At 39.0% G+C, this 26400-nt stretch overlaps 1 protein-coding gene across 4 annotated transcripts; it reads left to right on the top strand.

Annotated features, from left to right (window-relative positions):
* Nucleotides 1-112: 112 nt before the first annotated feature.
* On the top strand, nt 113-26150 carry clip1 (CAP-Gly domain containing linker protein 1). 4 transcript variants are annotated; one of them, XM_011479115.3, is made up of 27 exons: nt 113-222; nt 4249-4534; nt 4978-5516; nt 6056-6180; nt 6296-6512; nt 6606-6803; nt 6893-6984; nt 7496-7556; nt 8992-9096; nt 11688-12593; nt 12686-12802; nt 13300-13357; nt 13453-13536; nt 13652-13808; nt 13955-14120; nt 14643-14858; nt 16425-18866; nt 19467-19604; nt 19682-19788; nt 19903-20023; nt 20114-20166; nt 20583-20700; nt 21370-21520; nt 21614-21666; nt 23524-23529; nt 24074-24201; nt 25213-26150. In XM_011479115.3, exons 2-27 carry the CDS (start codon nt 4444-4446, stop codon nt 25439-25441), a joined length of 6678 nt encoding a protein of 2225 aa, XP_011477417.1. In that variant the 5' UTR covers nt 113-222; nt 4249-4443; the 3' UTR covers nt 25442-26150. The 4 variants fall into 4 exon arrangements, with proteins under 4 accessions (XP_011477417.1, XP_011477419.1, XP_011477420.1 ...); XM_011479117.3 differs by lacking the exon at nt 8992-9096; XM_011479118.3 differs by lacking the exon at nt 16425-18866 and having other exon boundaries at nt 114-222.
* The last annotated feature ends 250 nt before the right edge of the window (nt 26151-26400 follow it).

The following is a 26400-nucleotide window of genomic DNA, read 5'->3' as shown; positions in this document are numbered from 1 at the left end:
TTATAGAAATGATTGCGTTTCCTGTGAGACATCGGAGTGGTTCATCACACCGAATAAAACCTCTTTGGTCGTCACGCAGCCCTGACGTTACTGTCGGGCGGCCAGTGCTCGCGCGCTGGGTTGGTCTTGTCTTCTCAGTCTTCCTAGGAAGCAAAAATAGTTAGCAGTATTTTCTTAGTCACGTTTCTTCCTCTGGACAGAGGTTGTACTGGGTCATATTTGGTGAGTTTTTATTTTTACCTTGAGGGCATGGCGTTTTATAAATGCGGTATGTATGTAATTTGTGAATAAAACAAAGGAACGCGAGGGAAAGTTGTTCAGATAGTGAACGTTACTACTTCATTTGTTAGTTAAGCTAACTAGCTAACCAGCACCTCCCTTGGTTCTCACCTCTGCTCGGGCCTCGCTGCTAACCTTACTTGGCTATTATTAACCACGTCTGTTCTTACTGCGATACCACAGACAGATTAGTTAATCCGAGGAAGTGACAGTGAGGAGGGCTACTGCGTAGTAGTAGTACACAGCCAGAGGGGAAGCTGTCCCGTATCCATATGGCTAACGCCGACTTTTAACTTGTGGCGGCGGCAGTGTTCCCTGCTGGAGTGTGGATGACATTGCGGAGACTTTTGGACTTGTGGAATTTGCTCGCTTAGCCTACAGCATCTATTGGTTTGTAAATATATCATCAACTACAATCACAGATACTGTATGTGTCAAAGGACGACTGTGTGTTATAATACTGCTGTCAGATTTGTGCCACCTCATCAATATCAAGCTCTCAGCCCGTTAGCTACCTCAGAGAACGAGGTAAGTTCAGTTAACGAGCCACACAAGAGGGCCAAACATTTGACTAAACCGACTAACACTTAAAATCAAAGCAGCTGTGTTCAACAAACCCCGGATTGTTGCATTTTGAGCTTTAGAACAATTATGGGGTGTGACCAGCATTTTTACAATGTTGTTTTTCTTTTTTAGTCAGAGCTTAAAATGTAATTTCTTTTTTTTCCCCCGTTTCCATTCATCAAACTACAAAGTTATTTCAGATTTATATATTAAAGATCAAATCTGATAAGGTTGCTCACTGCACAGTAGATGAACATATACACACCTGTCTTTAAGAATATATTTTCTTTACTCTCGTTAAACCAATATGTGTTCACAAATGGAAGACAGGATGTTCCTGCCAGCAGGGGCCTTCATAATCATCCCTGCAGATGTTTCCTAAGTAAGGAAAAAAGTAGAACATGGATTGGCCTTGGTTAAAAAAAAACAATCCCAGGGAGTGGAAGAAGAAGAAACGGATAATTCTCATTTCTGGAAGCTGCTCATGATTTGGTGGTATTTCATATCCTCTGTGTGTGGGGAAGAAAACAGCATATCTAGACCTAAATTCTGAACAGATTACATGTTTTTCTTAAATTTGATGTTGCTTTCATTATATGGAAAGTTTTTATTAGATGAAAGGTCTTAAGAATTTGTCCTTTTTTCTAAGGTAGCAGATAAAATTACATTTCAACTTTATTTTGGATTTTTGGTTAGTTGAGTCTATGCAAGGTTTTTGTTTTAGAAAATCTTTGCAGCTTTTGTTTTTGTCTCTGTTTTACAGACCACTTTTCTTATGTCTTCAGTGTAGGTTAGAGAAAATGAGAGTAGACCACCCGATCTTAATATAAATTAAATTAAAGTTGTGTATTTTAGATGCATACTGCGTTCTCAAACATTTAAAAATCAATGGCACGACTCTCCCTCCAGTCACAAAGTGTTAGTCGTTGGCAGATTACAGTATTTGGACATTTTTCAATATTAGTGGATCATGTGCAGTGGACTGAAGCAGCTTACCAGCCAAAGCAGCTAAAACTCTAAAGCTCTCAGATGTTTACTTCTACCTATCATTTATCCTTTTTATTATTTTTCTTTTGTCTTGCTTTTGGTTTTTCAAATAAAAAAAATGTTTTCATGTGAAGCAATTTGAGCTGACACTGTCAGAAAAGTGCTCCACAAGTAAAGATAAGATTTGGTTTATACAAAAAAAAAAAAGTATTCAAAATATTGATGACGCTTTTGCAAAGGTTTTCTTTTTACTTGTTTAAAAGGATTCATTTTAGAATTTGATGCATTTAACTATGGAAATGAGTCTCTTTCTGTGTCTCATTCTTTCAACCCCCGGGCATTACTGGGTGTCAGACATGACATCAATCTAAAAGTGTAGCACTGCATAAACTGGGACACAACTGACTGGTTAGCTTTCATTTTCCGTTTAGAACTTTTCTTGCAGAAATGCAAGAGCTTATCCTCTTAATATTTGTGCTGAACTCTTCTACTGTTGCTTTTTTTCAGAAATAAAAGGAATATTTATAAATCTAGCCCAGCTAGTTCTGTGATATACTGTCTATGGTTCTGTGCAATGTTCAACTTTTAAAGTCAGTCATTTCTAGATAACTTGGAGTTTCATGAGTTACATTCTGCAGGAAAAATCTTTCAAGAATTCAAGTTGTTTGCTACCATAAAACAGTCAAATGTTTTGTAAATTTTCTAGTGCTACATCTAGAATTTTACTATGAATCAGTGTATTACTAAGTAAAACTTATTACCTAAAATTAGGCCTGCACAATTAATCACAAATTTATTGTTATCTCGATATCAAGCTGTGCAATACCTATATTGCAAAAGTCAGCGAAGATTGCAATAAATAATAACCTTAAATGTGCTCAAACAATCTTATGGCAGCTTGAAGAATTTAATGAATCAAATAAATCCTGTAAGTGTAATTTAAGTTATGTTGACTTGTATTTAAATTAAACTCTTGCAGTGAAATGGAAATGATCTATTTAGATGTTTTGCTATTTGTTCATGTAGCGCCAGTTATATTGTCATTGCAATATTGATCACTAATATCACAAATTCTGAGTTTTCCTGATATCGTGCAGCCCTACAAAAAGTATTTGCACATCATTATCTATATTACAGTTGTATTTATAGTTTCCCATCATTTGATGTGTGATTGTTAAAGTAAGCTCTCACAAATTTCCAAATAAATCAGAGCTGTGTGCATTTTAACATTGACAAAGTTCAGTGACAAATTGTTTGTTTTGTAAAAACTATTCTGAATTGGTTGCAGACAGCAGCAATACACTGTTCATCAATGCTTTAGATGGGATGCATCTAGCCTGAACCGTCATAAAAGAAACATCAAACTTGCTTCCTCTTTTTTTTTTTTTTCCTGCACCTTTTTCTGCAGATTTTGCGTGGGCATTATGTAACCAATCCATAAAGGATGTTTGTTGGGAATACATTTTTTAGTGGAAATTCAACCTCTGTATAGAAGCTTGATTTAGAATACAAGTAAACCTGTACAAGTCTACTTATGCTCAGTAGTTCACCCAGACTGTTTGCCTGTGTCCAGATAATCTGACAAAATACCATAAACTGGGGCTGTCATGTTTCTAGACTAAGCCTGTTTTAGAAAAGCAGCTATTCAGCTTTAGATCATCTCGGGTTGCAGCAGGATAGAGAAGCTAGAGAGTGATTGTATTATAACGGGCAAACACGGTTCATAACTGCGGCACTGAAGACGGCATGTTCGTTGCAGTCGTCTGGGTATTTTTAGATGTTACTGTGACTTGTATTTTGAGAGAGCTGTTGTCATAATAGAACCGAAATGCCTCGGGTAACAGCATCCCGAAAACAAAATGGTTAAGAATGCCTTAAAGGGATATCTTTGCTGAAAAGATATATAGTCATGTGCAAAAGTCAGTGATCAGCTAAATATTTGCAGTCATGCATCTCAAATCTCAGCTACATGTTGGTTCCTAAGGCTTTCATCAGTTGATATCCATGACAGGACAACTGGAAGAAAACTAAAGCATGTGAACAAATTTAGGACTAAAAAGAATAAAAGAGTCAATTTTTGAGAGAAACTCAGAGTTCTTCCTAATGGAGATCTTGTGGCAAAACCTTTAAAATAATAGGATTTATAAAAACCCAAATTAACCAGAATGAAACTATAACCTTCAAGAGTAATGGGGCAAAATAACTCCCCTATAGTCAGATAAGATGTGATTTTTAGGAGGAGGTCCATGACGATATTCTTTTTGACAACAAAATACAGGCCTTAGTGTAAAGCGTTTTCTTTGCTAAAACACTCAAAACCTGCTCTCGTGTTCATTTGGTGTTGTTGAAAATGTCTTTATTTAAAGATGTACATATGTGGAGTTTAGCATCAAGTTTTGTTTTTCTTTTTCTTCACAGATTTTCTTTTGTCAGCTCCACCTTTCCTCCCTTCTCCCTTTTCCTCTTTTTGTTTTGTTTTATTGCCCAAGTCCTTTTGTTGGAACAAGAACTCTGCAATCAGAGAGCTGTAAAAGTTGACTTTGATGGTCTGGGTTTGAGGGTCTGTACCCACTGACAGACACAAACCCTGTGGGTCAGCTCACTCTTGGAAAGATGAGCACATCCAAGCCCAGTGGGATCAAAGCACCTAGCAAGATAGCTAGGCCGCCTGGACCTGGAGCCGCCAAGACCGCTCCAAGCACAAGTAAGAATTCACACCTGTGGTGGCGGAAGGTGTTTGTTTGTTACACCCTTTAGCTGTAGATTTGTAGAAAACCATTGTGTTGGTAAGAAGCAGGTTTTGTTTATATACGGTATACTTGCCTCCAAAAATCTTTTAAATTGGACGTTGTAATAGATTTTTCTCCTAACTTTTATGTCTGGTTTTTGTCTGTGCTTCACTATCCAAAGTCTGACTTGTGGTTTGTTGTTTAACAACAGTTGAAAACAATACATTTTGTTCAGTGTTAATTCCAATAGGTCAAATCAGAGCTTGCCTGTGTTCTAGTCTAAATATGAAATGTTTACAATGAAGAAATGCTTAAACCTAAGAATTTAACCAACCAGTGTTTAAATTAAAACAAGATTTGTTATTATTCCTAGTCATTGTGAGTTGTTTAAACATCTTTGCCCTCTTTATGATCACAGCTAAAGTTGCTGTTGCAGACAAATCCGCTGTAAGTGCTGTTGGAGAAGATAAAAAGAATGCAGAGGAAAGCTTCCAGGTTGGGGAGCGAGTCTGGGTGAATGGAAATAAGCCCGGTTACATACAGTTTCTCGGAGAGACACAGTTTGCCCCAGGACAGTGGGCAGGAATCGTCCTCGATGAGCCTATTGGAAAGAACGATGGATCTGTGGCAGGAGTCCGCTACTTCCAGTGTGAAGCCCTCAAAGGAATATTTACCCGCCCTTCCAAGCTGTCCCGCACAGAGGGGGAGGCTAACGGGACTCAGACCGCACCACCCTCCCGCGCTGCGTCACCCACTCCTTCAATTGGAAGCGTAGCCTCACACACACCTTCCATTAAACCTGCAACATCATCAAGTGCTCTTGCAGCCAAGAAGGCCGCTTCTGCTCAGCCCGCAAGCAACCTCACGGGAACAAACAGTGAATCCGTCTCCAACCTCTCCGAGGCCGGATCAGTCAAGAAGGGGGAAAGGGAACTGAAGATGGGGGACCGTGTGTTGGTAAAGTTTGATGCAACACCCATTTAAAAAAGTGAATTATATAGCTGTACACTTGAATCCTAGTAAATTCATTTTAACAGAAACATTGCTCTTCAGTCACATTGCTGAAACTGTCGTTAAGACATTTTTATGTTTATTTTATTTATTTTTTAACTCTTAAAAAGTGAGCATCACTGCTTACATTCAGAGTTGATTCTCTCAGTAGTTCCGTGAGCCTGACTGTATGCTAATCCTCCCTTCTCTCGAATTCCTTGTTTTGCCCTTTTTCTGAGTTAGAAAGTTGAGTGACATTGAATAGGAGGAAGTATTATTCATGTCAGTGGAGCTGAAGAGGAAATGTCACAGATCTCACCATTTTCAGCTTTAGCAGTCCTCACAACACTTCCTTTTTCCTTAAAATTTACTGAAACAATGAGGATGATTTGAAATGTTGATCATTTTCCTAGTTATCCACTTTTGCAGAAATTTATCATCAGCAACAAAGCATAATTTTTAAGCTGAGTTTTAAAATGGGCTAATGTTTAGATCATCTCTCCCAGGTGGGCGGTACAAAAGCAGGAGTGGTACGTTTCCTCGGAGAAACAGATTTTGCCAAAGGTGAATGGTGTGGTGTTGAACTTGATGAACCTCTGGGAAAGAACGACGGAGCAGTGGCTGGCACTAGGTACAAAAGTCAAAGAAAGTTTAGATGAGTTGAAGAAAGACATGCACAAACCACTTTTTAAAAAATGAAATCAACATGAACCGAGATTAAAAGTTCTTTTCGTGATGTCTACCAGGTACTTTCAGTGCCAACCCAAGTACGGTTTATTTGCTCCGGTTCACAAAGTCACACGCATCGGCTTTCCCTCCACGACACCAGCCAAAGCAAAAACAACAGTGAGGAAAGTGGTGGCAACACCATCAGGACTGAAGAGAAGCCCGAGTGCCTCATCTGTCAGTACCATGAGCTCAGTGGCATCCTCTGTCAGTGCTAAACCCAGTCGAACAGGCCTGGTGAGACAAAAACCCATTCAGTCACAGCAATGTTGGAAAGTCATATTTTCATCAATTTCAGTAGCTTTACTGTGCTACTTGTTCCTTGTACAGCTAACGGAGACATCATCAAGGTATAATCGAAAGATCTCCGGCACCACCGCCCTGCAGGAGGCCTTAAAGGAGAAGCAACAACATATTGAACAGCTCATGGCTGAAAGGGACATGGAAAGAGCTGAGGTCGCTAAGGCCACAGGCCATGTTGGAGAAATGGAGCAAGAAATCTCATTGCTTAGAGAGGAACAAGAGCAGGTTGGAAGACCCACTGACCTAATTTCACTGTTATGAAATGGGTTTCTCCCTATCTATTTGTGGTTTCCAATACCATTTTATTTTTGTAGATGGAAGCAAAAATGGATCAGCTGCGTGCCATGGTTGAAGCTGCCGACAAAGAGAAGGTGGAGCTGCTTAATCAGCTGGAGGAGGAGCATAGGTAACACCACCCATGCAATCTGATACATCAAAAGGATGTGGTCAGACCGGGACAGTCTGCTAGACTCTATTCAACTGGGTGTGGAATGCCGAAACATTAATTGGATTTAGTTTTCACTGGACTTTTAAGTGTGCTTCGATGATGTGGTCATTGATGTGAATGTAGGGCAAAGCACTTAATGCTGTGAGGATACTGTAGAAACAACAGTCTGCTTAGTTTTTGTATTGCGCACATCTAGTTAAAAAAATATACATAAGAGACTTTATTTTTGTAAGTATAAAGACATTAAAGGTGGCTCCAGTCTTCTGTAGAACAATAAATATGTTGATCCGTTTTCTTTTGAAGTCTATTGGTTAAAAGCCATAAGAGAAAAGAAATAACAATATGACGATAGAGATGACAATAAAAATTAAATTAAGTACTTCAAATACTGGTAGTCTTTTCTAGAAATAGTAAAACATTTTGTTATTCTTGTTAATTTATTTCATTGTATTTTTTTCTTTTTATACAGGAAGGTGGAGGACCTTCTGTTTCGTGTTGAAGAAGCTTGCATTACAAAGGGAGATCTTGAGGTAACCATGTGACTGAATCCTTGTATCTGCAGCTTTAATGTTTTATGAAAAGACATTGGCAGTAAAATGTAATGCACTGTTGATGTGTTTTCTATTTTTTATTTTAATGTGGGTTTTAATCTGCATTAAAATAATTTAACTTTCATAAGTCTGGAAATTTTTCATCTCACTATTTTTCACATTTATGATAACTACAAGATAAGCTAGCTCAAAATCACTTAACATCTATTGTCACAACTTTTAGTTGTAATAACCACCCACTTTACTCTGTACCTTTTTAGGTCCCAAGGGAAGCTTCTTTAGTGTTGTGCTATCAAATGGATCCTATAATAGAAGAAAATGTTCAAAAAGGACATTTTCTACTGTTTTTTTTACCTTTGGCTCAAAAATATGTGTTTTCTCTTTAAATGCATGTCCTGCAGTTCATGCGTTTCAAAACAAGAGGGAAAAAAGGGAATGAGCAGGTCAAAGAAAAAATTCTTTTCTTGAATTTTCCGCTGTGTAGGGTTTAATATTTTTTTCCTCCTCGTTTGTGCCCTCTCGTCTCCTTCTTTCATGTTGGTCCAGTGCTCTCAGCATGGCACCACTGAAATGCTCCCTTGTTTTTACACTACTCAGTCACAAACCTAAATTTGCCCTGCCTACTACAGCAGAAGATTAAACCACAATTTCAAAGTTTAAAGGTAGTTTGTCTAGAAATAATCCATGGCCTGCCTGTAGTTTAGAGGTAAGATGGACAATAAAGTACCGTATATACATTAGTCACAAGTCTTGCACACGGTTTTGGTATCAAATATTGTCTTATGAGCAAAGAGAGAAAGCAGTGTGCACTTATCCAAATTCAGAAGATGACTTTGTTGTATCTCACACCTCCTCTTTGAACCACAGAGGTGTGAAATGCCACTGAGGAACATGGACGTCATGTTATGGATGTCTGTTGAAAATAGACCTGCACTGCCTTCTCTCCAGGCCTGGCTAAAGCCACTGAACTCAATCTGTCCGTGGTTTGTCAGATTTTCCTAACAGTTTGCTTTGTTCACCAGGTTCACTTTTGCATGATGACTTTTTAACTGCCCTATAAAACCAAACTCATCCTGCATACCCAGAATATGTGCCCCCTTCTTTTGCTGCTTGTTTTTTTGTGTTGTCGTCCATCCATTCCCAGTAATCCCTACCTACCTGCAGCTGTTTTACAGCTTTGGCACAACATTTCTGCATGCACAATTTTTAAAGTCAATTGCATTTATTCACCACTCACCACATGCACCCACCACACTTTCTCATAAAGAAAAAAAACAAACAAACACATTTTAAACAAAGCACACGCAAACACACTCACCCCCTCTCCTGTTTCCCTCCCTCTCTGTCTGCGTCGGGCTGGCATGTGATGGTGGCACTGGTGTGTTCTCTTCCTCTCCCCCTTGTTTACTAACAGACGCAGACCAGACTGGAGCATGCCCACATTAAGGAGCTTGAACAGAGCCTTCTCTTTGAAAAGACCAAAGCTGAGAAACTCCAAAGAGAGTTAGAAGACACTAGGGTAATGGATTCTGCTCTGGGGTGGGGGATGCTTTGGGAAAGGGGGCCTGAGTGAAGTTTACTGGCTGAAATGTTTTCAAAGTTCTGACGGGTGCCAGTCATTAACCAGTTTTTATTTTTCCTGGGCTTGCGGTGACTGAACTCTACACATTCTTTTCCATTTGGAAGTATACCACTCTTCATATAAACATCACTTATCTATAGATTTTGAATTTCTTTGAACATATTTTTGTTCTTTAAACAAGTTTTTTTTAAACAAATTAAAAAAAAGCACCAAATAGGAAAAAAAAAACAATTTTTCCCATTTGAACAAAAGCTGGGGGCGGTGGCCTTCCCAAAATTTGTCAGTAATTTGCCTAGCGTGGGCTCACTTTTGCTTTTATTGGAATCACTGCTTAACCAGACAGACAATCCTTCCCCTTGTCCAGAGCTAATCATGTTCCTAATTTTCCTGTGTTTTTTTCCTCCTGTCCTTCCTGGCATCCATTTGTCCTACTTATTTGGTGTGCCTACATTTTACTAGTCAAAATTCTGCTCTGCCTCACAGGCTATGCACCCCAATGTCCTCTATCATTGTCATACAGCGAGGCCAAGAAGTATTTGAACCCCCTGTGATTTAGCAAGTTCTCCCACTTAGGAAACATTTAGGGGTCTTACCTTTTCCTCTTAGGTCCATGTCCATTGTGAGAGACATGATCTAAAGAAATATGGAAATCATATCGCATGATTTAAAAAAAAAAAACAAAAAAAAATTTAATTTGTATGCTACTGCTCCAAATAAGTATTTGAACACCTATCAGCTGGAATTCTGATCCTGAAAGACCTGTTGGTCCACCTTTTCAATAGTCCATCTGCACTCCACTTATAGTCCTAAATTAAAAATACCTGTTTTAGGTCTTTAGCTGCATAAAGACAACTGTCTACCCCAAACAATCACTCAGACTCCCAACTACTAACGTGGTCAAGACCAAAGTTGTGTCCAAAGACACCAGAAACAAAATTGTGGAGCTCCACAAGCCTGGAAAGGGCTACGGGGCAGTTGCCAAGCAGCTTGGTGAAAAAAAAACATCCATTGTTGCAGCAAATATTGAAACATCCACTGTTGGAGCAAATATTTGAAAATGGAAGAAGCCAAAAATGACTGTCAATTTCCCTTGAACTGAGGCTCCACGCAAGATCTGACCTTGTGGGGGTCTCAGTGATTAAGAAAGGTGAGGACTCACCCAGAACTACTCCAGAAGAGCTGGTCAATGACCTGAATTTAGCTGGGACCACTGTTTCCAAGGTGACTCTTGATAATTCACTCAGACGCCATGGTTTGAAAGCGCGCATGGCACGGAAGGTTCACCTGCTTAACCAATGACCGTTTGGAAGATCCATAGGAGTCATGGGAAAAAGTCATGTGGTCAGATGAGACCAAAATATAACCTTTTGGTCTTAATTTCGCTTGCTCTGTTTGGAGCAAGAAGAATGATTACTACCATCCCTACTGTAAAAGCATGGGGGTGGTAGCATCATGCTATGGGGGTGTTTTTCTGCACACGGGACAGGATTGTTGCACTGTATTAAGGAGAAGATGGCCGGGGCCATGTATTGAGAGATTTTGAGGAACAACCTCCTTCCCTCAGTTGGAGCATTGAAGTTGGGTCGTGACTGGGTCTTCTGACATGACAATGTCCTGAAGCACACAGCCAGGAGAACCAAGTAGTGGCTCTGTAGAAGCATATCAAGGTTCTGGAGTGGCCTAGCCAGACCGCAATCCAATAGAAAATCTTTGGAGGGAGCTTAAACTGTGTTTCCCAGCGACCACCCAGAAAACTGACTGATCTAGAAAAATTCTGTGTGGAGTGGCCCAAAATCCTTCCTGCTGTGAGTGCAAACCTAATGAAAAACTACAGGAAACGTCTTACCTGTTTAACTGAAAACAAAGCCTACTGTACCAAATATTAACATTGATTTTCTCAGGTCTTCAAATACTTATTTAAAGCAGTAGCATACAAATAATCTTTTTTAAATCATGCAATGTGATTTCCAGATTTTTTTATTTTTTAGATTATGTCTCTGACAGTGGACATGCAGCTAAGATGAAAATTAAAGACCCCCTTCGTGATTTCTAAGTGGGAGAGTTTACAAAACTTAGTGTTTCAAAACTTATTTGCCTCACCGTAAGTAGGAAAGACTGTTCAGTCTTTGTAACCCGAGTGAAAAGAATTGTTAAAGTTAAAGTGTATGATTTAGCATTTAACAAATTCTCGATTTATAAAGTAGTTTAACTGATGAGTCGTGGCTATTTGTATAACTATGCTAATATATTTCCAAATTTATTCATTTTGTTAAATAATTTGAGGAAAAATGTGATTGAGTGCAAACTTGTAGCTGAGATCAGTGTTTGGACAGTGCCCTTTATAACCACAAGAGGTCAGTATAGTTCCTCTTTAGAGAATCAAATGTTTTTTTTATATATTATTATTATAATTTTTTTTTTTTACTAGATATTTTTAGCCGTAAAATTTGGTGTTTGGTGATTTTATTTTGAATTCTTCAAGCATCCATACTGGAAGCATTTGAAAAAGTGCTGTTTCTATTTTAAAGGTTGCCACTGTGTCTGAAAGATCACGTATAATGGAGCTTGAAAGGGACCTGTCTTTACGAACCAGAGAGGTAGCCGACCTGCAGCTGCGCGTTGGGATTCAGCAGAGCTCCGAAGGCTCTAAGCCTGATCTCTCTCCTTTACTGGAAGAGATAAAGTCACTCAGAGATCAGCTGGCAGCTCAAGAAGCTAAATGGAAAGAAGATGTTGGGAAATACAAAGAAAAGATAGGTCAAGAGAAACTCCATTCTGAAGCTCTTGCCCAGCTTCAAGCTGCAACGATGAGGCTGTCTAGTGACAAAGAGCAGTTGGAGATGCGTCTAAGCCAGGCTGAAAAGGAAAATGCTGACTCTGTTGAGCTTTGGCGTTCCAAGTTGGATTCTGCCATTGCTTGTCATCAACAAGCCATGGAGGAACTGAAAGTGTCTTTGAGTAAAGGGTCAGATGCCCAGACAGAAGAGCTTGTGGAAACCAAAAGTGCATTAGAAAAGCTCAAGATGCAGTACATGTCCGCTCTTGAAGAGGCAGCTGCCAAACATCAAGCTGCTACCTCAGCCTGGACTCAGGAGATGGAGGAGCTGAAGACGCAGCTTTTTTCATTAACCGAAGACAAGGAGCGGCTGGAGGAGACGCTGCGATCCAGTATCGAAAAAGTAGAAGAGCAGCATCTTGTGGAGATGGAAGATGTTCTTGGAAAGCTTCATGCTGCTGAAATTAGGGTCAAAGAACTTGAGGAGAAAGATGCAAGGCTGGCACAAGACACTCAAGACAAGGACAGAGAAACCAAAGAGCAAATGGCAGAAATGAAGGCTTTGCAGAGTCAACTGCAGAAAGCAAATCAGGAGCTTGAAGGTCTGAAGAGCAAGTTAGAAGATGTGCAGAATCATGGAAACAACCAGGTTATCAAGGCAAGTTCGTAAATCCCATTTTCAGACTTGCCATTCATTGACTTCTATATGTTTTTGAGTGAAGGTTTAATTTTGTTTTACATGTGTGGCAGGTTGGTGAAATGAGCTCTCAGCTGGAGGAAAAACAGCAGGAAGTCCTCACTTTACAGCAGAGTCTTCTCACAGCAAATCAGAAGAATGAAACCCTGGAACAAGAGTTTGAAGCCCTGGTGAGGCTTTTGGCTTGATGTTTAGAACTTGCTTCTATAAATGCACTAGAGCTTTTCTTTACAGGGAAAAAAAGTTTAGTTAGATTTTCTTTGGTGTAACAAAATAAAATCTGGACTGAAATGTGAAGATCTAACTATTGTCAAAGAAATGGTTCAAATAGGAATTAGAAAGCAGATTTTTTATTTTTTTTTGCTAAAGAATGGTTTTAAATTTAATGTGAAAATATTCCCCAGCTGTTTGAGCAGGTGCCATTAAAAAGCCTGAAGTCATCATATGTCTGTTTAGGTTCCTATTCAATTTCTAATCTTCCTCTGCATGTTTTTCTGGATTTCTTCAAATTTTTGCTTATGCTGTGAGCACCTGGTTTAGCCAATAACACAATTTTGTTTCTCACCCTGACCTTTACAGCCATCTTTAGTGACACTTTTGTCACATAGCTTCATTTATAGTAGTATTACAAAAATCATGTTTTTTTTTTTGTTTTTTTTGCCTACAGAAGCAGAAATTGACAGACAGCACAGATGAGATGACTAAATCTGCACAAATTCTACACGGTAAGTCATTTGTTTTTTTAGCTCTTCAAAGAGAAAAAATATATCCTTTATCTTTATTTTTTTAATTATTAGTAAATGCTTTTTCTTTTCTGCAGAAAAACTTGAAATTCTTCATCAGAAGGAAAACGAGTGCACATCATTAACCACAGAACTGGAGTCGCACAGAAGCCAACTTGCTGGTGAGCCAACAGAACTGCTTTGTTCTGCGTATAACATTTACTGTCGAGCTCATTTGTAATTTTGATTTTTGTTGTATTATCTTGACTCTTTAAAGAAATTGATCCTTTTTTCCAGGGATGGAAAGGAAGTTGAGGGCTGGGGATGAAAAGCTTGAGCAGCTTCTAAAGGACAAAAATAAGCTAGAAAACGACATTTCTGAGATGATGAAGGCATCTGGTGACAGCTCTGTACAGTTGACGAAAATGAATGAAGACCTTATGCAGAAAGAAAGGTGACACTGTTCATCCAGTCATTTACCCCTTACCTCTAATTCTTAATTTTTCAAATTTTTTTATTTTTTACAATTTTCTTACTAAAATAAAAGTGGAGCTATAGTTAAAAACATATTGAAATATTTTTCTTTTTATTGTTTAATAGGAGATTGGAGGAATTGCAGAATCAGCTTGCAGAAGCGAAGGAGAAAGTTGCACAAGCGAATGAAATGCTCCAACAAGAACTATCAAGTAAAGAGCAGCAGATAAAAGAAACCAAAGATGCACATCTTAATCAAATAAGTAGTCTTCAGGAAAAGATCACAACCATGGTCAGTATTTTCAGATGATCATACATTTTAGATTCTTCAAAATCCAGCTAGACAGAAACATTTCTAAAATTACTTTAAACTGGTTTCTCCCTGTGATTTTAAAATATGTCACAGAAAATGTGGAAAAGACTTTTCTTTCCCAATTAAATTTCTCATTTAGCATTTTCTGGGGATTTTACTAGAGAAATGAAGGTAAGCCTTCTAGAAAGGAGTCATAAATTCTTAAAATTTGAACATTTTTCATTACATAACCCAAAAATCTGAATGAAGTAGAAAAAGGGTCTTATCAAGAATTCTTATTTTAAGAAGAAAATTCAAGTCACTAAGACATGTTTTCTTAAACTAAGAGTCTTTTTGCCATTAAAGGCGTAAGAATTTTTTTTGTAAAGAAAATAAAACAATTTTTCTTAAAACTATGGTTTGTCTTAAGATTTAGTTTGTGCTGTGTGTAAAAAAGAAAAAGAAAAAGCTTAGCCGCATTGGTCATTGGCTGAAAAAAATGTACATATGATTTTGTTTTAGGAGAAAAATTTGGCAGAGAAGGACGCTTTTGTTGTGGAGCTGAAGGCTTCCCAGGAGAAATCCCTGACTCAAGCATCAGCGCTTCATGTGAAGGAGCTTGAGACGCTTCAAAGTCAGGTTGACAAATTAAACCAGGAGCTTTCTTCCTCCAAGGAAAAAACGGAACACTTGAAGAAGATGGTGTCTGACCTGCAGCCTTACAAAGAGAGGAGTCAGGTAAGAAGTCTTTCTTTTCTCATGTTTTTATGGCTTTTGTTGGTCATTGCTTATATACTTGCCTTCAACAGGACTCGACTTAAAGGCATTGATACTTTAACCCCCCCTCTAAATTGTTTATAAATTCCAAAAGATCTTTTAAATTAAAGGTTTTTATGTATTTATGAAAGTTTCAGGTTGCTGAAAAACATGACCAGTTATCAACAAATCAAGTATTTACTCCTGAGTTACATCGCCTGCAACAATGGATTCAGTAATGGTTTAGACTTGTTGAATTCTTCTTCAGATCACTATGTCATTAGAAGATTTAAGACTTTTATGACTTCCAGAAGAGAACTATATCACAGGACTGCCCAATCTGGATCCACATGATCTACCACCCTGCCTGTTTTTCAGCTCTCCCAGCACTTCTTGCTGCTAATTACCTGGATCCGATGTGTTTGGTCAGTCAGAACTAGGAGACACCTGAATCAGCCAATCAGCAGAAAGTGGTTCAGAGTGAACTGCAAAATGAGCAGGGAGGTAGATCTTGAGAACCAAGATTGTGCAGCTCTGCTGTAGCATCACAGTGTGGTTTAAAAAAGAACTGTACCCACTAGATTTTCAGGGGGGAAAAAATACAGATTCACTTTGCTTTTTGGTTTTAAGGATATTTCTTCTTATTTTGTGTCAAGTTGAACATAAATATGAAAGTTATATATTTAGCTGAAGTTATATTAACCCAGTAAAACCGGAGCTGTTGTTGCTGATATCTAAATTACGCACGCTCTTAACATAACACTTCGACCTTTTACGTGATATTCGAGAATCGGCTGATTCTGGCGCAGAGAAAATCACCTTTTCATATCGGCTTTGCACCGATACGCAGCACTTTACAATCATAAAGTGTTGCTGCTTTTCTCTGACAGAATCAGCGGATTTACGTTGACTGTGTAAGAACTTCCCTACTGTAAAGTGTTGCATATCTGAGCAAGGCTGCTTTTTTGCCCTTCAGAATCCACTGGAATTACATTAAATGGTTGTAGAGTTATATTAGTCTGACTGGAGCTAAAGTTCTGGTGTTAAAAGGCTAAAGATATCCACATTTTACTAAGCCATTTGTTCATCCTAAAGCAAAATGTTCTCTTAGTAAATCAAACTTAAAATAAACAAATCCTTGCTGCTCCTCAACAGAATAATCAGTTTAAAGGTTCACTGACTTACAGTGAACCATTACTCCAAAATGTTCACAATTATGTATATTCAGCTTGATGTCAATATTCACCAGCTCAAAGAAATGTTCTGGGACTTTTCTAGACATTTGGTCATTAATGCCTAACCTTCCATTCAACTACATGCACTTATATGGTGGATGATGAGAGGAAAATGGTCCCCTTTTTACCTTTTAAGAAGTACTGTTTTGGGTGCTGGTTTGCTTCCTTCATTTTTGATGCTTTTGCAGCTTAACCTGCTCATTTGCATTTCACGCGTCTCCATATCTGGTTGGTTTGTTTTGTATTCAGTCATGCTTTTTTTTCTGTGATTATACATATATCCCTGCTATTTTTTTTTTCACTTTCCCCCCAGTGTCTTTCTGCTGAGCTTGAATCCTGCAAGCATGATGTTGATCGTTTGTCCGTAAAGGTGGAAAACCAGACCTTAGATCTGGAAAAAAAACAAAAAGAGTTTCAGGAAATCCAAACAGAAAAAGACGACCTGGAAAAACAGCTTTTAAATGTGCAAACTAAGCTTTGTGCTCATGAAAGTAGTTACAAAGAGCTTTTAGTACAGAATGAAAATCTGGTAGCAACCAGAGATGATCTTTTGAAAATGCACGAGGAACTACTCACCATAAAGAGGAACTCAAGTGAAGAGATTATTTCAAAGAATCGGGAACTTGAGGAGCTCAAACTCGTTCTTCAGAAAGTGCAGACTGAATGCAAAGAGCTTCAGGGTAGTAAAGCTGAACAATTGGCCCAAATTGAGGAGCTTCGAATGCAAGATGCAGAAAAAAAGGACTTTATTTTAAAGCTTCAACAGGACAGCCAGCAAAGAGAAGCTAAAAATAAGAAACTAAATGAGGACTACGAAGATGTCTGCAAAGAGAAGAAACATCTCGAAGAGGCCCTTAGTGAAAACAAATCCAAGTTCACAAAAGAAATAGAAAATGTAGTATCTGAAAGAGATGTTGCTAGAGACGCTCTGAAATCTGTTGATGCTAAAAAGGCTGAGATGCAGGAAAAACTCAACACTCTTAACGTTGAAAAAGAAGATCTTACAATGAAGAACACTCAGCTCCAGACATCCACAGAAATTCTAACAAAAGAAAAAGATGAGATGGCTTCTCAAATCAAAGCTTTTGGGTTGGACACTGACACTCTTAAGATGGAGAAAGAGGAGCTTCAGAAAAAGCTCAGTCTCACAAAGAAAGACCTGGAGGGCTCTGTGCGTGAATGTGAAGAACTCAGAGCTTCTAAGAATGGCCTGGCCCAGATGCTGGAGGAGCTCAAGACGAGCAGTAAAGTCACAGACTCTGAGAAACTTCAGCTTCTGCAGGAGAAAGAAGACCTGCTCTCATTCCAAAGAAAAGTATCTAACGAGAAAGAGGAGCTCCTCAGAGAGATTCAGGAATTAAAAGACAAGCTTGAGGTCACGACACACCACTTGTCAGATTCTAATGAGAAGTTTAAAGAAGTGGTATCCTCTTTGGAGCAAGAGAAGCAAGCTTTCCTCCTCCAAAATTCTGAAACTGAGATGGCTTTGCATGATCTGAGAAAAGACAAGATGAGCCTGGAGTCGGCTCTGGAGCAGCAGAAAATGAATTATGAGTGTTTAGCTGTGGAGAAGAAAGAGCTGGAGGAGAAGCAGGCAAAGGATCTCCGTGAGAAAAATGATCTTTCTCTTGAACGTGACAAGCTGGCTAATGACATCCAAACAGTCAGGGACCAACTAGATGGGGTCAACAGAATCAATGCCGACCTTGTTCAGGACAAGTCCCATTTAGCAGTATTAATGGAGGACATCAAAAGCCGAAGAGATGAGCTGGAAGCGGAGACGGCTGCTTTGAAACAGGAAAGGGCCGACCTACATACGGAACTGCAGAAGCATTTGTCTGAAGGCGAAAGTCTCCGAAAGGGCAACACTGAACTTGCAGAAAAGCATACTAAGCTCAAAGATGACCTAGAGAAATCAGCTTCACAGGTAGATGACCTTAAAAAAGAAAACTTGCATCTTCAGTCGCTGCAGACAGAAGTCGACAGAAAACTGCAGCTGTTGCAGTCGGAGAACCAGGTTCTGATTGATGAGGTCCAGGAGTTCAAAAACCAGCTTAAAACAGTGTCTGATGCCAAACGGTCTGTTGAAAAGCAGCTTCAGGCTGAATCCAGTGAACGGAAAGATGCCATCTCTGTCAAAGACGGCCTTTCCAAGCAAATTGAGGAGCTGCAGATAACTTTGACTAAAGTCACAGAGGAAAGGGAAGCCATCTCGTCCAACCTTAAGAAAGCAGACAAACAAAAGGAGTCTCTTATGGTGGACATTGAGGATTTGAAAACGCAACTGAAGCAGCAAGAAGAAGAAAAGGAGAATCTGACAAAAGAGAGAGAACAGCTCTTATCTAAGCTTGAAGAGATGGACCAAAAGATAACTTTGCTCACCAAGATGAAAGAGGACCTGTCATCTGGAGAGAACAACTTCAAGCAGGAGATTTTGACTCTTCGTACAGATCAAGACAGCTGGCTCTCAGAGCGATCTAGGTTGCAGGAAGAAGTGAAGAGTTTGAAAGAGAGTGTGAACCAACTAGAGGCTGATAATAAGATTCAACAACAGGAAAGGGAAAGCCTAGAAAAACGGTGCAAAGATGCTCTCTCAGAAGCATCGGTTTCAGCTGCTATGAAAGAAGACATGTCCTCCAGCATCTCCCGTCTCAGAGCGCAGCAGGATGCCACGCAACAGGAAAGGGATGAAGCCGCCCAGCAAGTCAGGGAGCTTGAGTCGCAACTAAAAAATGCCATTTCTAAACAGCTTGAGGTATTTCTCATCTGTTCTAAATGATTTACACTTTTAGAGTTGCTGGGGCTCTGTCACCCTGTCACTGCATGTTTTCTTCTTTCTTTTTGTCTCCCTCTCGTTTTACATTCTTGTCCTAACTTTCATCTTCCATTAACTAACAGCTGGTTACTAAACCCAGCTTCTTCCTGTGGGCTTATAACGCGATTTGATGCTAGACAAAATTCCCATCAACTGCACAGGATCACACACTGCTAGACAAAACTTCGATAAACGTTTTTTTTTTTTAAATTTGATTTGTTGATGTAGTTCTTTTCAGTGTCCGTTCTGAGACCACAGGTTTTTATATCTGGACAGTAATTAAGTTTTCCCTTCTTGTAAAATTTAGGTTTAATTGCCAACAGAAAATGTACTAAAATCATAATGTTTTGGCAATTTAGTTTATAAATTTGTATTTAAAACAGCTACGCACGTTGTTAATTTATTCAAAAGTATGAGTGGGAGATCATTGGTTGATGCTAACTTAAATAATGTTTTATAATGTGACTGGAATCCATAAATCTGTCCATCAGATGTTCAGAGCTTTTTGTTTTAAGCTGTTGATGTTTGCTAAATCTGTAGGCGACAGAGACCTCTGGTAAGACTACTGAGGCCCTGGAACAGCTCACTAAAGAGAAAGCAGTTTTGATGAAGGAGAAGAGCGAAGCCCAGACTTTACTGGAGGAGATCCGGAGCTCCAAACAGGAAATGCAGACTCGGGTAAGAAGTCTGCAAATTGTGGGGGGAAAAACACACGAAAGTCTTTGTAGTTGTAAACACTTGACTTTCTTTTTCAGCTGGAAGCAATTATGAAAGAGAATTCCAAATGTAAAGAAGATCTGAACTCATCCAAAGAGCAACTTTCCACTGAAATGGAAAGAACCAAGAGTCTATCCCAGAAAATGTGAGTACTCGCTGGACTGCAGGTTGGCAGAAACGGGGCCTGATAAAGGCTTTAAACAATGTAAAATCAAATTATTTTTAATATCATTTCTAACTATTTATTTTATTCATCCAGTGAAGAACTTCAAGAAGAGGTTTCAGTCAAATCAGAGTCCATGCAAACGCTGCTAGTTGAAAACCAAAGGCTCAGTCAAGAGCTGAGCAGCAATCACCACGAGCAGAAGGATCTTGTAAAGGTAAATCTAGTTATTTTGCATTCATAAAATGGATGTTTTGCGCTAATTTCATGCTTTCTATTTACCTTTGAATTTTAACTTTCTCCTAAGCTGAAAAAAGAGCACTCAAAACTCACAAAAGACGTGGAAGAGTTGAAACGAAGGTATGACAACAGACGGCACTTGATTCAGCCTTTTTGCTGTGATTTGTATATTCTTCTGTTTTATCTGAGTGTTTTTGTATTTTAAAAAAAATCTTCTTTTGAATGTCTTCTTTGAATGTCCTATAATCAGACCGTGATGGAGCAACTGCTGCATCCCATAATATTATGTTTTCAGTTATCTGACACCTTTTGAATTTAATACACCATTATTCACACGTACTGATTACATCTCTCGATGCCACCACGCAGTAACCTGCTTGCTAAATGCTGCTATTTTTGTTACTATTTTTGTTTTATCAGTTCTTTATCCTTAAATGTCTCTCCACATTTATAGCAGCCAACCACAAACTAAGGTGTATGCATTTGTTTTCTGCCTAATAATATCCATTCCATGCATTGCTGACCTTGTTGAATAGCGAAAGCACTTTGAAGGATCAGCTGAACAGAGAGAAAGCTGCCGTCAAACAGTCGCTCCATGAAAACAGTGCCTTAATTCTAGAGAAGGACCAACATGTGGAAAACCTGAAGAAAGAAGTAAGAGGCAACGTTTTCATTTGATACTGTTGTGGTTGTTACAGATGACTGGAATCCAGCTCAGTCTGAGCTTAAATGCATAGATGTGTTTGCTCAAACTGGCAGAAATAAAACCCATTTGCAGTAGATGATGTATAGAAGCATATTGCTTTCAATGAAAAAAAAAGGGGCGATCAATAAAGAATACTTGTGATGTTTTTAAAAGTATTTATATTTAAAAAAAAATATATGAAAGTTAGCAAAATATATCTCTAAAAGTCATACGACAAAAAATAGACTGCGTGCCACAAAGTTGACCTTCGCTGCTTTGTTTATTGTGAAGAGCACATAAACAAAACGGACTTGGGTGGACACGGACACATTGTGGCTTTCCGACTTTAATTGCAGATCATCTTTTAGTTTTCATGAGCAGATGAGCTCGGAGCCCAGCCTGTTTGAAGAACTCTGCCTTTATAGTTCTTAAAATAAAATTTGCATGAAAAACACAACAAATTAGAGCAAAGAACAGCAGTTTCCCCCCTTTTTTTATTGAATGCAATACGCTTCCATAATAAATTAGGGTGGGCACACAAGCTGACTTTAAAAAGACAGTTTTAGTAGTATTTGTCTTTCATTTCAAAAAGAAACGGGGCTAAACGGGGTAAATGTTGTCATCTACTCTTTTTGTAGCTGGAAGTATTGCGTGGAGAAAGTGCCTCTGTGAAGACGTTGCACAGTACAGTTCAGTTCCTGGAGCGGGACAAAGCAAATCTGAAGGAGCAAATCCAGAGACTGGAGAAAGGCATTACTGCTGGTCCCAACAATGGTAGCAAAGACTCAGGTAGCACTAAAGCTCATGAAAAAAGGTGTTCAATATTGCTTTAGTTTTATGAAAACAAATGAAAAGTGAGTTTTTCTCTCCTGTTTTTTTAAGGTGATGATGTTTTGGACCAAATGAGAGAGGAGAAGGAGATTGCACAAAGTCAGGTGAGTGCTGTTGGAACTCATGTTTGGTTCAAATGTTGTTTTTTGCCATGTTTGTTTTGTGTGCGGTAAAATCTCCTCATTCTTCTTGTGACATCTTTTGTCCTGCATTCATGTCGAGGCAGCCGTGTGGAAACGGTCTTTTCTGCATCCTGTGAATGCTGTCAGTGGTGGAAATCTTGCTCGGTTTCCTACTGCATTCTCTGTATTTCCTAAAGTGGATTAATGAGAGGATTCAGTGTTCAACAGAGGTGGATTTAAATCGATTTTAAAATAAAAATGTACTTGAACGATGCGATGATGTTAGGGTTCCCTCTGAACAAAATCAGTTTCATTGCATCGTCTTCCCTCTAAAGCAGGGGTGGCGAACAAGTTTGACACCAAGAGCCAAATTTTTTCACTGTGAGAGTCAAAGAGCCACACCACACACTGATTTGCCAAGGCGCACACACACAAACACACTATTAAAGCCATTTTATTTTCCATAACACACTCCTCTCCCTACAACAGAACAGCAAGTATTTTATTTGTGTTTATTTCAAGGAAAGTGTCCTCCCTCAATACACACATCAAATGAGCTTAGCCAGAGTTAACACAGCAACCACCCTGGAGGTCAGATACCCCCTCAACACACACAGGCACCTCTCTCTCATCTCACAGACACACACACTCTCTCTTTCTCTCTCTCTATCTCACTCTTTTCTCTGCCTCTCTCCGACACACACTACTACTCAGTGACGGGCGGTTAGGTTGATGCTGGTGAGCCACTGACTCCTCTGAATTCAGATTAATGATGATAAAAACTGAATATTTCACCGTTCATCCAACAGTATTTAACTGGTAATTCTTTGTATCTCAACATTCATCTTTTAATGACACTTACACCAACAAATACACAAACATCTGGACAGAGCATCCTTCTGGTGTCAAAGTGATTCATATTCACAATAAACAGATTAATTACATGAAATTTCAGTCGTGTGCAACTTAAATTAATGTTTACCTTCATTAGAATATCTTGCTTTTATATGTTTTTTTTAATTTAAAATTGAATGACTGACTTTTTGCATCAAAAGCAAATAATTTATTAGATGGTAATACATTGCAATGACAGGTCATTCTTCAACTTAGTACGCAAACAAGTGCTAAGTTACCTTTAAACTTGCTGCGTTATTCTTTTCTGCCATGAACTATTTTACTGCTTCCAAAAGCTCATATTCATAAACATAGTGACTTGCCATTCCGTTCAGTAAAAAAGTAAAAATCTTCCCATTCTTCCAGAAACCTCCTGTGTTTTATCTTCTCTGAATTTCACCATTTTGACCACGAGGGTAACAGTCTGCACGCGCATGAAATCTTTACCTATGTGTTCCGGCATTGGGCGTAAGCTGCGCAAATGATTGGCGGTCACGTATGTGTCGGGAGCAGCATCAAAACACACACACTGCCAAATTACTTTTATTATTATTTATTTTTAATTTTTAATACCCTCTTATGGTTTGAGTGTGGTTTAAGAGGGAAAAAACTATGAAATGAAGCACAGTATATATGATAAGACGGAAAGAGCCGCACGCTCATTGGCCAAGAGCCGCATGCGGCTCGAGAGCCGCGTGTTCGCCACCCCTGCTCTAAAGGGAGTTTCAACCGTTTATGGAATGATGACATCCATGTGTAGTTTTTCACGTATCATCTGTATTATACTTCATCACCGATGTTTTGTGTCTGATGGCATCAGTATGTTGTCCGGCAGAAGGTGGATCCCAATTCAGATTTAATCTTTTTTCCTTTCTCTTTTTATAACAAATTCGGCTCCTCCTCTGCCCTGTCTCTGATGTTGGCAATGCTCTGCACCTCCATCAGGCAGCGGTTTGTTCATGCTTTTCATCAACTTTACTTGTGCATGTTTGTCAGCCACGCTGTGTTTGTGTCGTATCGTCTGGAGTCACATTCTTCAAAGGCACTGTTGGTGTTGGATTGGAGGGGTGAAACGCCGTTCGCTCTGCTCACGGCTCATCAGGGGCGGGTTCAGACATGGAGACACTTTTGCTGTCATTCAAAGATGAATCATCCCTAAATAATTGAAACCCTTAGGAGTCATTTTAGTGCAGTGATTATTTCCTAGAAGAAAAAGATCATTTTGGAAATCCGATTTTCAGTAACAGTATTTATCACCGTTTCCGGATGAATCCATTGACTTATGATTCATTTGAAAGTTCCTGGGCTGATAACTCACCACTTTATCTAGATTGAGATGGTGGGTAAGACAAACACGGTCAATAAAACTCCCCAAATATATCACTCTGTAATCTCTTTTATGGAAAATTATTGCAAAACTAGCATCTATTAGTGGATAACGCACAATAACTTATGAAAGATATAATTGGAGCTACAGCTTTGTTCTCTATCACAGATTGAGTTCCTGAATTCGGTCATTGTTGACCTCCAGAGGAAAAATGGGGAGCTTAAAGACAAACTGGAAAAACTGGCAGCCGCTGCCCTCAATGGGAACAATCCAAACGAATTGGATAACCATGATGGGTAAGTTCAATAAAGACAAGTTTCTATCCTTCTTTTTTTTTTTCTTTCTCTTCTTCGCTAAGATCCTCAATGCTGTGAAATTGGGCTGATCTTTTAAAGATCCGAGGTTCCACTCTGAACCGTTTCAGTCAAATCTGACCACTCTGTGATGTTTAGTAACGCAACATTTGACTGTATTTGAAATATTTAAGCAACAAAACATTTAGGATGAACAAATACCGATCAAACTTCTGTTGTCACTATTTTTTTCTTGAATTGAAATGTAAAGATTTGATTTTTGAAAAGCAAATCTGACTCCCTTTTTTATCCAGACTATCCATCAAAAACCTGTGGCCTGAAGCTATTTATACACATGTTAAATCAGTGAGTTTCTACTTCTATATGGAAATGACGCAGCTGTCCCCCAAAAAGCAATAAGACGACAAGAGGCATTTGTGTGTAAAAGAATAGTTTTATTTGCAAGTGAACAAAAAGTAACATGTCCATGGTATACGTATAATTATAATTGTATCTCGCTTATCGCTGTATACTAGCCCCTAACACTATTCACACTCTGCTGTCATTTTCCATTTTTATGAACTTCGTCTTTTGGATCAAATTCAACTCTTTTCTTTAAAAATTTTAATAGATATTTACCAAAAAATTGAATGCACTCTACAGCTGTCAGTCAGCCTTTCCTTTTTTTGCCGTCCCTGCTGTGACTGTGGTGTAGAGGCACAATGGTAGACTTCTGATCGGAGGATCATAGGTTCAATCCTGCTTTGCCCACCCATGCGTCAAAGTGTCTTTGAGCAAGGCACTGAACTCCACAATGCTTCTGGTGGTTGGGGTTGTCGACTGTGTAAGGCAGTGGAACTGCCCTCAGTGTGTGTAGGTGAATGGGACTGTGATGGTACAGTGCTTTGGGCTTTAAGGAAGGTAGAAAAATGCTAAGTAAGCATAAGCCATTTACCATTTTATTAAATCTAATCCACCCTCATACAAACAAAGTTGATTCTTTTCTGTCTGTAGCCACGAAAAGCAGCCAGAGAAGAAGAAAGCCCCGCCAAGGCTGTTCTGTGACATCTGTGACTGCTTCGACCTCCATGACACCGAGGACTGTCCCACCCAAATGCAGATGCCCGACACCCCCCCACACACCGCCTACCACGGCAACAAGCACGAAGAGCGGCCGTACTGCGATATCTGTGAGGTCTTTGGCCACTGGACAGAGTCCTGCAACGATGACCAGACCTTTTAAAGCCTTTACAAGCCTCAAACGCACAATACGTAACTTTGCACATCATACTTGTTCTGCCGGGCTTTCGCTGTGTGTGTTCCGTGCTTCTCTGTCATCCATGCTTCCCTCAAGCGCTCTTAAAGAAGCCGCGTCTTCTGAAAATCTTTCCAAAACTCCAGAACAACCCTGCAGATGTTTGTAACTGTGAGTGTCTCTTTGGTTTGTGCGTGCGTGAGATCAGCAACTTTATCTGCATCCTATTCTGTTGGCAAAGCATGTTGGGAGTTACAAAGATGCTGTTTGATCAGGAACATGGTAATCTAAAGATGTAAAATATTTGATAGGAAAGTTCTAATCAGTTTGTGCAAAAATTGGTGGAGAATAAATTATTTTTTTATGCCTTGAAGAAGTATTTACGATTTAAAAGGGTTTGACAATGTTTGTAACTTTGTGGGGAGATTAGCTTGGCCTCGTTTAGGGAGGCACAGCGAAACCCAGTGCTGCTTGGCTTTAATGACAAACTTTTTTACGGTCTTCTTGAAGAACTTGCTGGAATATTTGTCGGAAAGAACACGGTTACTGAAAACTTCACAGTTCCAGTAAAATTGCCTTTTTACAAAGTTTGTTCTTCAAAAATGATTTCTTTTTGAAACGATGAAATGTTTTCCCATTTCTCTGAACACATTTTGAATATATATGTACAAAATAAAAGTTTATTGAATTAAAAATATGCTTTTTTTGGTCTCACTTCTCTCTGTATTGTTGCATGTTAAGTCATCCAAACACATTTTATCTTCTGCTGTGTCATAACCTGCAGATTTTAGGGTTCCTTAATTATCCCTTTATTTCAGTTCTGTGACACCACAAACAAACAAAACTCCCGGAGCTTAATTCAAGTAGATTTTCTTGGTTATTTAGCAGCAGTTTTGGGTTTAAAAAATACAGAAGTATTGTTATAATCTGCACAACACTTGAATGTA

The sequence above is a fragment of the Oryzias latipes genome, chromosome 9 (genome assembly GCF_002234675.1).
Source record: "Oryzias latipes chromosome 9, ASM223467v1".
Lineage (NCBI taxonomy): Eukaryota > Metazoa > Chordata > Actinopteri > Beloniformes > Adrianichthyidae > Oryzias > Oryzias latipes.
Note: the sequence above shows the minus strand (reverse complement) of the source record. Positions and strands in the feature narration are given on the sequence as shown.